This window comes from Equus przewalskii, chromosome 8, assembly GCF_037783145.1.
Source record: "Equus przewalskii isolate Varuska chromosome 8, EquPr2, whole genome shotgun sequence".
NCBI classification, from domain to species: Eukaryota; Metazoa; Chordata; class Mammalia; order Perissodactyla; family Equidae; genus Equus; species Equus przewalskii.
In genome coordinates this window covers 45804679-45816038 of record NC_091838.1, presented here as the reverse complement: position 1 = coordinate 45816038, position 11360 = coordinate 45804679, and the positions used below count along the sequence as shown (strand labels likewise).

The 11360-nt window shown below is 38.6% G+C and overlaps 1 protein-coding gene across 2 annotated transcripts in view; it reads left to right on the top strand.

The window, feature by feature from the left end:
• NIPAL2 (NIPA like domain containing 2) overlaps nt 1–11360 on the top strand; it is a 71378-nt gene that overhangs the window by 42904 nt on the left and 17114 nt on the right. For both annotated transcript variants that reach the window (XM_008527680.2, XM_070631813.1), the window contains exons 5-6: nt 1630–1751; nt 9781–9877. In XM_008527680.2, coding sequence (XP_008525902.2) covers nt 1630–1751; nt 9781–9877 — 219 coding nt within the window. The remainder of the gene's footprint in view (nt 1–1629; nt 1752–9780; nt 9878–11360) is intronic.

Genomic DNA, 11360 nt, shown 5'->3' with positions numbered 1-11360 from the left:
TTTGTGTGTTTTGAATTTTTTACCATATACACATTACCCATTCAAAATTGAATTTAAAAGAATAAATTTAGTTGACACTAGATGCAGTTAGATGAGATAAAGAAATAACTGGCAGAGGAACTCAATATAAACAAAAAATTTGAATTTCACCAAAAGAAAGTTGGAAGTCTCTGAGACTTTTAAGTTATATTTAATGCATTTACTTTGCTGTACTGAGTTTAGAAAACTGTTGTGTTTTTTTCAAGTTCCTTTCTCCTAGGAACCTAATATTAAACTATTACCTTCTAAGATCTTTTTTTCCTAAAGTAGGGACATGGCTGACCAATAGTTTTTGCCCGAGTTCTTATTTATGGTTTTTATTATGTTCCTTTTATTACAATGCTTAATAATGTATATTGTGTTTCATTTTTAAAATCCTCATTAGAAATAGCTCTTAAAATTGTGTATGTAATTTCTGTCTTCACAAAGTAGTACAGAATAAATTGTTACCTTAGAGGAAGCTTATTTTATAGCTTCTACAATACCTTGAATAGCTATTGTCTAGCTTCTATGAAAAATGAAATGCTGTTTGTTCTCAGAAACTAGAGTTCAAAACTCTAAATCATTTGGTTAAGAGGAACAGGAAATTGGTGTCTTCCACTTGTGAGATTTTAGACAATAGACAAACCAAATTGTTTCAGCTTGGAGTCAATACTGGTTGTAAATTATATACACAACAATGCTGACCTCGGTGATGAAACAAGTTGAAGTATATTTTCAAGTGCGCTATCTGAAAAATGCTACGTATATCAGTTTTTCTCAGGCTGCTCATTATGAATAAACAAGCAGTTTTCTGTGTTATTTGGAAGGCAAGTCCTCCCTTTACCCCTCCTTCCGTGGCCACTCCTCTTACACACATTCCCTCCCTCAATTATTTTAAGTAATGTTAAAGTGATGACAGTAACACATTCTTTACATAGGTTTATTATGTGATATTTTACTAAGCTACCCCTGGAATTCTAGATTCTAAACTGGATTAAATAAAACTTACAGAAAAGTCAGTGTTCACCTTCGTTATTTCTGCTAAAAGAACCCCAATAAATGGCAATGATTAAGGTGCTCATTTACTAGAGTTTTAAAGTGAAAAATCACCAAAGTGTGTGTGTGTGAAGGTTCCAAAGATAAGTAAGTATAGAGTAGATTGTCAGATGATGGACTTCCCCACTTTCTGGGCTCAGCCATCTATTTCTAGATCTAGATGGATCTAGGTCCATCATGCATTTACTGTTCCACATGGAAACAAAGAGCCAGCTAGGATGTATTCTCGTGTCTCCATATGCGTGTATTCTGATCTTCTCCATCTTTGGGGAAAGCTCCTCTGAAGAGGCCAGGATTCATGTGTAACAACAAAGAAAACTCAGAAGTTGTGTCCTACCCCATCTATTTCTTGGCCTTTATCCGCCTTTAACAGGAATGCCGTCACTTGAATGCATGATGCTCTCTAGGGATGGTTTGATGAATCATATTTTAATAGGGAGGAATTGTCGGCACTTTTACAAGTGATGCTGAGTCTATAGGTAATGTTTGCATCAAGGAAAAGTCTTAAATGGCCCTTTTCAACTTGACTTATCTTTTCAATTTCATTTAAAGGTATGACATTGGCATTTGCGGGAACATATTTATTGGTGAACTTTGCTCCAAATATAACTCAGGCTCTCTCGGCAAGAACAGTACAGTATTACTTTGTTGGCTGGCAGTTCCTCATCTATGTGGTAAGAATTCTAAAAATTTTACTATCCCAGAAGCTATATTGTCTAGATCACTGATACATGCAGATGATAGAGAATTAATGTAATCTTTTCTTCTCAGTATTAGTATCTCCTTAAAATGTAACTATACTTGACCAATACTGAAGTATTTGAAACACTAAATCAACAAGAGAAGCACTCTAAGTTTCCCAGGTATCCTGTCTTTGGGGGTGACCTGTCACTGGAACAATTTCCACAACATTTAACCTGTTAATATTTAACATTTAACCATGTTCCAGAGCAACATGTTTTAAGACAACTCAAAGTAAAAAAACAAACAAACAAAATCCAAAAAACCCCTCTTCCTGGGTCAAAGGGAAATACCTGAAGACACATTTTAATTCACTGAATTTTATTCAAGATAGATATTCTCTTTAAAAAAAGTACTCATTGGGTCCGGCCCCGTGGCCGAGTGGTTAAGTTTGCACGCTCCGCTTTGGTGGCCCAGGGGTTTGCCAGTTCGGATCCTGGGCGCAGACATGGCCCCGCTCGTCAGGCCACACTAAGGCAGCATCCCACATGCCACAACTAGAAGGACCCACAACTAAAGTATACGACTATGTACTGGGAGGATTTGGGGAGGAAAAAAAGCAGGGAAAAAACAAAAAGAAGTAAATTCTCTTAAAAGAAAAGTACTCATTGAGACAAATGCCACAGATTGTCTGGGAGAAGAAGACAGCAGTAGGACAATACTGAGAGATGTGTAAAAGAAAGACTGGAATGAGCTGATATAGAAATTTGAAGCCACTAATTGGAATATTTTATTTGATGCAGTGGCTGTATCTAGTGGATATAAAGAGAGAATGTGATTGAAATGGTTGGTATGTAACTGGTTAACAGAAGTTGGTTTAGGTTGGAGAATAAGAATATCTTAGGAAGGGTAGGTTGTAAGAAGAAAACTGGGATAATCTAGATGAGCATTTAACCAAGAACCAGATTGGTAAAAAAAAAAACAAACAGTTGTAAATTCAATAACAAGAATCAAAGCACACGGAATCATAGCTTTCTGGGGTTAGAAGTAACCTCAAAAATCTATCCAGTCCTGTCCTTTGCCATTAAAACAGGTGAAATAGTATGACCCTACTTTATACACCTTTTATTTAAAACTGTGACATTGGCATTTGCAAGGACATGTTTTTGTTGAACTTTGTTCTAAATATAACTCAGGATGTTACAGCAGGAACTGCACAATATTACAGTATTGCCTGGTGGTTCCTAGTCTACATGACAAGAATTCTATATATCTTACCATCTCTGATACATACTTCTGACCACTGGAACACAAATGTTTACAGGTCTTTTCTCTTTATGGTCTCCCACTCCACTCCTTTCTCTTACTCAACAAAGATACTTAAGTTTCTCTGTTAAAAAAGAAAGAAAGAAAGAAAGAAAGAAAATTCCTGATGCACTTCACACTGGGTAATAAACTATCCTATTCCCCTTCCACTCACCACCAAAAATGTATTCCCCTCCACTTTCTCAGCTTCTATTCACTCCTCACTCATTATAATGTAGTAGATCCCTCCCCACAAATTGCCGAAAGGCATTGCCTTTTTGGTCCTGATTCTTCTTGAACCTTGAGCATTTACTCATGGCCCATTGTCTTCTCCTAGAACCTCTCTTTTCCCTGGCTCCCTCACTATGTTTTCTCTGTTTCTCCTCTTCCTCTCTGACTAGTCCATGCCAGCCTCTTGGTGGGCACCTCCTTCTCTTCTGCCAGCCACTCTTATCTAGTCATGCTACATTCTCTTCCAGGGTTTTCTAGGGTAATCTCATTTCCCACCCTACCGTCATCCTTTAGAAAGCCTTCTTCCCCGGGCCTCTTCTGAACTCTGGATCTGTGTTCTCATCTGTCCACTTATTACTCATCCCTGCCTAGGTGTCCCATAGATTCCTCAAATGTAACATCTCAAAAACTAAACTCAGTGTCTTCTCCCCTAAACTCCCTCCTCTCTTATTTGGAAGGTTCCCCTTACCCCTGCCCTCCACCACCCTTTAGGATTGGGCTTCCCAGGTCAGATTAGCCTTTCTCAGGTCTGTCATACTTTGTGTCTCCCCCCGCCCCATTATATCTTCCTACTTGTCCACCATACCCAGTCCTTTAACTATCACAGTTTTGTCAATCAAATCTAAGCACTAGAAGGACTTGTTGAGTATTTCATGCTAGTGTAGACTTAAAGTCCTACCAACGCATTATTATTCTTTGCCTACAGGCAAAACAAGTTCTTCCCCCAGTAAGAAAAGAGTCACATAGTCTGTAACGAGAAAAGTAATAGCCTGAGTTGAATCCTTTGGAGATTAAAGATGCATCAAGACTTATTTCCTGGAATGAACAACATTGTTTGATGGTGATGTAGCCTTTTATTGTTTTAACACCAGAGAAAACATTTTAAAAGAGCAAAACCACTTTTTATTAAACTTTATATTTCCACAAAAAAATACTCTGAAATTAATTGCATTTAGCCATTTTCCCAAGTCAACTCTTAAATTCATTCATTCATTATTCACTGTTCATTATTCAACTTATTAGACACCTGGGGTATAGAGAAGAATTCCAAAGCAGGAATTTTACAGTCCTAGGAGAGACCTATATTCCTGTAAATATTGAAAGTATGTTTGAAAGTAAGTGTCACCAAAAATGTAAAAAATTCCAGATATTTATAAGATAGCATAAAGTAAACCTTTAATAAAGTCACATTTTAATAACACTATTGGCAGTAGACCCTAAGGGGAATAGATCTATATTATCTTAGTTTGGAATTTAGTCCATTATATGTTGCATCTCTAAAGACTCTAGAAGTTATCGATTATATATTAAGATCTTGAGCTGAAATTTGGTTTAAATCTGTTAAACATCTAAGTAATTCATATTTAATCCTTGGATGTGGCAGATTCTGTGCTTTTTCTGCAAACCATGACTGCAAAGATCATAATTATAGTAATTAAGACTGTTCTTTGAAGTATCACTCATCTGTTTTTTTATTACACCAAGTATAAATGTAGCACCTGAATTGCCTTCAGGACTGATCAAATAACTAATAAAATGAATAAAAACATTTTAAAGTCTGAATAAATTTTACATTTCTTGAAGGAGATTGTAAAATTATATTGCACACTGGCTAATAGCATCTCCTTGTCTCATGTGTTTACCTGTACCAGGTGGCTGTCCATTTTACCTTCAAGGCTTACATGAAGTGGAAGCCTCACAGAAACAAGGCCCAGGAGCCTATCCTCTGATCTGATACTCTTTTGGCAGGAAGAGAATTTGAGAAGCCTGGTGTCTACCAGCCTGTGAAGAATGGAATGCCCTTTGCTCACCCACAAAAACAGCCTTTCCCAGCCTGTATTCACGATGGGTAGTCCCACCAGGTGCTTGCCAAAAAGCAGAAAAACAGTGGGTTTTCAAGGTCAAACTAACTTGGAGAGGTGCTGTATAACATGGCCCCTTAGAGTAACTCGTCATCTCTGTCATGCTGTGTCAAAAGCCAGAGGTCCTTTAGGAAAGAGACGGACTTAATTTTATTAATCTTGCGTGACCCGGGCTTATTTGACCATGGGGTCCGTTTCTCGAAGGACCTTTTGTTGAATAACATCTATTAACGTGGTCTGCAGAACCCATATGAGGAAATGCAGCCCTAAGCCTCAATTACTTCATGTTCTTGGCAGGTTTGATTGTGGCTGTTTTGTGCACCCAGACTTTCCAACAGGCTATTCAAATTGAAACCTCTGTTGTGAACATAGAATCCTTTACAAAATAATCTACACGGTGCTCATTTTCTCTCTGCCAGACAAAAAATTAAATCAGCAGAAGCAGAGGTCAAGCCTGTCATTTGGTGTAATTTTATACCCCAAAGCCGATTATTAAGTCAACTTTTCTGGCAAAGCTGCTTCAAGACCCACCGCCAGGTGTGAAAAACACGAAGGGAGAAAACTCTATGTTTTTATAAGACCTCAATATCTATTGTGTGAGGTTCATTTGCTATGTTGTCTGAATGCAGATAGCACTTGGAGGTCTGCACTAGGGCACACTGCTGCAGGATCCGTGGGCAACACTCACTCAGCAGGCTGAGCCTTGGGCCTAGCTCCAGCTACATTCTGTGGTTTACCTGCACAACAGCTCTATACATTGGCAGATGGGGAAGCTGAGGTAGGGAGGTTCAGGAACTTGTCCAAGGTCAGCTAAGTACTAAGTGGCAGAGCTAGAATTCAAAACCGGACAGGCCACCTCTAGGATGCACACTTCAGTTCCTTTCACTACACACCTCTCTGTGCAGAATTAATAAAAGCTGACCACCGAGGATCAGATCTTTGTCCAGACTTGGCATTGGAGAGAACCTTTGCAGAGCTCATCTCTTGGACAAGGAACCCATGTACTTTCAAGGAAGGCTGTACTTTCAAGAAAGAACATGGTGAGAGAAGTGAGATGAAGTTGGGCTCAGGTTTTCGTACTGCAAGTGGGGCATCCAACGATGGAATTTTGTGTATCTGTTTTGTCACATCATCCCGCTGAAAACAGGGTGATGAGTGCCTTTAAATCTAATTAGGGTAGAGAACCAAACCAGAAAACCCAGAATCAATTCAGAAAACTCATCCTAAAGATTCTGTTCCTCTGGAAAGACTTCAGGTACCAAAACCTGAATTAGTTTCCTATTACTTCCATAACAAATTGTCTCAGACTTAGTGGCTTAAAACAACACACATTGATTATCTTAAAGTTTTGAAGGTCAGAAGTCCAACACAGGTCTCAATGAACTAAAATCAAGGTATTGGCAGGGCTGTCTTCCGTGTGAGTGCCTCTGGGGGAGAATCTGTTTCCTTGCCTTTTCCAGCTTCTAGAGGCTGCCAGCATTCCTTGACTTGGGTCTTTCTCATGTTACATCTCTCTCTGACCACAGCTGGGAATGTTCTCTGCTTTTAAGGACTTGTGTGATTACATTGAGCTCACTTGGATAATACAGAATAATCTCCCCATCTCAAGGCCCATAGTCTGAATCACATCTGCAAAGCCCGTTTGCCAGGTAAAGTAACATATGTGCAGGCTCCAGAGATTAGGACATGGACGTCTTTAATGTCATGAATCAGACATGTAATGTCAGAATAATGGGGAGCCATTATTCTGCCTACCAGAGCTGGATCACTTAACTCCTCTGAGCCTTGGTTTCCTCATCTGTACAATGGGGATAATAATAGCACCCACCTCCTACGGGTGTTGTGAGGGTTCGCTGAATTAGCACAAGTAAAGCGTGTGGTGAGCACGCAGTAAGTGCTGCCGTTATTTCTGACCTCTGAGAGAGCAGTCAGCCAAGCAGCCTCTTTCTAGGTGGCAGCAACCTGCATCAATCAACAGCTTCTTGATATTTTCAGAGAGGGAAAACAATGTTGCTAGAAAAATATTAACATTAATTCATGCTGCTTGAATGTTTTATTCCTGGGAGCTCCCTGACCTCTTGCCACAAGACAGAACCTGGGGCAACTACAGTCAGTCTGTGAATAATAGGAACTCACGTCTATTTTATCTGAAGCCACAGAGTGGAATTTGCAAAAAAGTGATATGTGATTTTTAGAACTGATTAACTACCCTCACCCCCCGCAAAAATGAATAATCAGCGTGGTAATAGATTTAGCTAACTTGCTCTGTGCGTTAGTGCAGGAAGAGCTTTCTTCTCTCCAGCAGCGAGTGCAGTGGTCCTGAATGTGCTGTGAGTTGTTCGTAATTGCATCACGTGAGGAATGAAGCTTGTGGTTGAGGGAGACCAAGCCGAGGGGATACTTCTGTGAGTGATTGATGATGTCATGGGGTTGGGCTCCCGGTGTTTTCATGGCAGCTTTCAGGAAGGCAAAGAGATGGGAGTTTAATAGCTCTTGTAGCATGACTTGATTCAATTAAAGGCCTGGCAAGTAAGTCCTATAATGAAAAGTTAAAATAATTGGTTTAATTTCTCAGAAAAAGGAAAGACTAAAGGATGAGTTAATCTTCCATATTAGATGAAAAGATTTTTAAGTGAGGAAGATATGGTCCTGTGGCCCACAGAGGAGTAAAGGAAAAAACAAACCAACAAGCAAAACCGTGAATTGAAACAGTGGAGATTCACGTTGATTTAGAGAGCACTCCGTGAGTAAAACACAGGCCTGAAAGCCGCGGCAAAGTCCCTCACTCTCATAATTTTTAAGAAACAAGTGAGTGATGGTGTTTTTACTTGTCTGATGTCAGGAAGGTAAATGTTCATATTTATGATTTCAGTCCAGGAATACCATCTCTTGGAAAAAAAATAATAGTTTTGCTTCAGGTTATCTTAAGGACTTCAAAGAAGAAAACAAGTTAAAAATAAAATTGAGAACTCAAAATTACACTGCAGTTTTCTTAAGGGTAGGAAAATTTTAGACTTTCATTCAATTAATGTTTATTGAACACTCAGTTTATTAGACATTAGGTCTGTTTTTGGCAAGTTGTTCGTAATAAATCTGAGGTGTAATTTACTCATTAGTTCCATAAATACTTATTGAGTGACCACCTGTATGCCAGGCATTGGAGACAGAGTGACGAACAGGATGGATAGGGTCCCTTTTCTCATAGAGCTGGTGTGCTGGTAGCAAGATGAACAGAAACACGTAAAATTTACATGAACAGGAAATATGCCAGATGATGATAAAACGCTCAACAGGAGCCACCTGAAGTCGAGGGTGTGCTAGGATGACTGGGTGGTTCTATTAGATTAGAGTGGTCAGGGAAGACCTCCCAGAGGAGGTGACGTTTAAGCTGAGGGTTGAGTGAATAGAAGGAGCCTTGTGCAAAGATCAGAGAAAGAACATTCCAGACAGCCTGAACAGTTAGTGCAAAGGCCCAAAGCCAAGAGCAATCTGAAGACTGCAGAGAACTGGGAGAAAAAAAGGCCATTTGTGGCTGGCGCAGGTTGGACTATCCAGGAGTGAGCCATACAGGACGAGGTCCAAGAAGTTGGCTGAGGCTTTGTAGTTCAGGAAGGAGTTTGGATTTTATTCTTAATGTGATAGGAAACCATAGGAGGTTTAAGCAAAGGAATGACTGGATCTAATTTATATTTTTACTACATGTATCACCCTAGATGAATCTCATAAACATAACACACAGTGGAAAAAAAGCAAGCAAGCAAATGCAAGTATGATTCCACTTGTATAAAGTCTAAACGTATGCAAAAATAAACAGGATGTCATTTGGGGATACATAGAAATGTGATGAAGTATAAAGAAAGTGAACGATAAACACAAAGTTCAGTGTAGCCGTCCCTGGGGAGGTCATTGGAGGAGGAGTGCAACTGGGGAGGGGCACACAAGGGACTTGAAAGGTGTTGGTAGCTTCAGTTTCTCAGGTTGAGTAGAGGGCACATGAGCACTTGTCATATTACTGTACATACCTTATATGTATATGATATTATTCTCTATGAATGAAATATTATTATCCAAGCTGTGTTTTTAAATGAGTCCTCTGGCTGCTGAATAGCTGGATTGTAGAGAGGCAAGAGTAAATCAGAGACAAGTTAGAAGCTATTGCAGTAGTTAGAGGATGGCAGGGAATGAGGGAAAGGGGAGTTTTTGGCTGGTGCAGTGAAGCATTGGTGATGCCATTTACTGAGGGAGTGAAGGCCGCAGGAGGCACAGGTTGGGGAGGTAGGGAATCAGGAGTTAAGTGTTGCCCATGTTAGTGTCATATGGCTGTTAAACATGTCTGTGGAAATGTCTAGTAGATAGTTGGATAGACGAGACTGGAGTTGCAGGGAGGTCAGGACTGGAGATCTAGATTGGGCATCACTGGCATATAGGTGATGCCAGAGCTCCGGCTCTGGATGGCTGAGGCTTCTTAATCATTCTCATAGTTTTATGGTTGTCCTCAGGAACTCCAGTCACCCTCAGGTCTTATGTGAGAAACGTTGCAAAATCAAAAAGAGAAGTGTGGCATTCCAAAGACTTTGTATAGAATGATTTACACTTTATTCTTTTTCATCTTTTTCATTTCTAGATTTTAGAAATATTAATTTTCTGCATTCTCCTATATTTCCATAAAAGAAAAGGAATGAAGCACATTGTGATTCTGCTAACCTTGGTGGCTCTTCTAGGTAAGGAGATATTTTGTTTTCAATCCTCTAACTGAGCCATGCTAAGTCATAAAAGAGATTTGATGGAAAATATTTGAGCATCCTATTCCTTTCTCATTGTTTCTACTTTTCAACTCTGATCTATAGAAACAAACTGTCTCAGTTATGCAAAGTATACTTTGCATGTTCATTACTACAATTGATAGATGTTTAATTCTCCTAAAAATATATTTAAGGATTTTTAATTCTTGGTAATTTTATTTGCTCTCTGATGATTTGAAGATTTTTTTCTTAATAAATAATTGAAAAATATTAGAAGAGGAACAAATGAATGAACCCACTTGAAACTTTTGTATCAGGAATTAGTTATCAAGACCTACCCTGTTTACATTTTGTTTTAAATTCTAAAATATGGCTAATATGAAACATAAATGTAAGCAATATGATTTTCTTAAATACATTTCTTTCATTCATTGTTTATCTACTCATTTTCTTTTTCTTTTCCTTATAAGATTTGAAAACTGATGCTTAGATAAGCCCATTATGTATTTTTAAATCTATCCTCCCTCCCCACTCCTCTCTCTCTCTCTCTCTCTCTCTCTCTCTCTCTGTCTCTGTCTCTCTCTCTCTACACACACACACACACACACACACACACACACTCTCAGATATCTCAACACTAGGAGATCTCACTAATCACTTGGGAAATTCTCCTTTTAAAAATTTCTTTATGCTGTTGTAGTGGAAAAGCAGCCAGAGATGATAGCATGTAAACGAGTAGGCGTGCCTGTGTGACAATAAAACTTTATTTTACAGACAAAAAAAATTCATTTATAATTCTTTCTTTGCCTCTTCTTTGCCAGTAAGATGACCCATACATGGTACATTGTTTGCTATGACTTTGTAGTATACGTAGACCTTTGGGGCAGGCTGCAGCCCCCATATTGATGAGGTGCTGGAGCTTTCATTTTTTTCATTTCATCAGCTAGTTCTCTCCTTTGAATTGGAAGATTTGTATTTGTGATAGTTACTTATAGAAACAAATTTACCGTATACCGTTTTCAGGTATGCTCTCGATCAAAAGAACAGAAAAGGAACTTTATATTTGTTTCTTCCAAATTACCAGATAGGGAAAACAAAAGCAAACAGCTAAGTGAGAAAATGTACATTATATAGGAAAATATTGAAAATAATGGAAATTTTAAATAGGAAAGTGAGATATCACAATTAAGATTATATATATCAGTTATGATCATAAATGTAAATGGGGTAAGTTTACCTAATAAAAAAGAAAGATTACTGAAATGGACCTTAGAAAAATTCCCAGATTGATTTTGAAAAGATTTTGAAATTGAATTGAGCCAGTTTGTTCTGGTTCAGCTCTGTGGGAGTTCTCGAAATAGCACCCTTTCTAAGTGGCTCTTGCTGGTTGTGAAATATTTTGACTTCATACATAAATTTCATGTAAAATAAGGTAACTGAGATTGAGAGTAAAAGAAAGCAG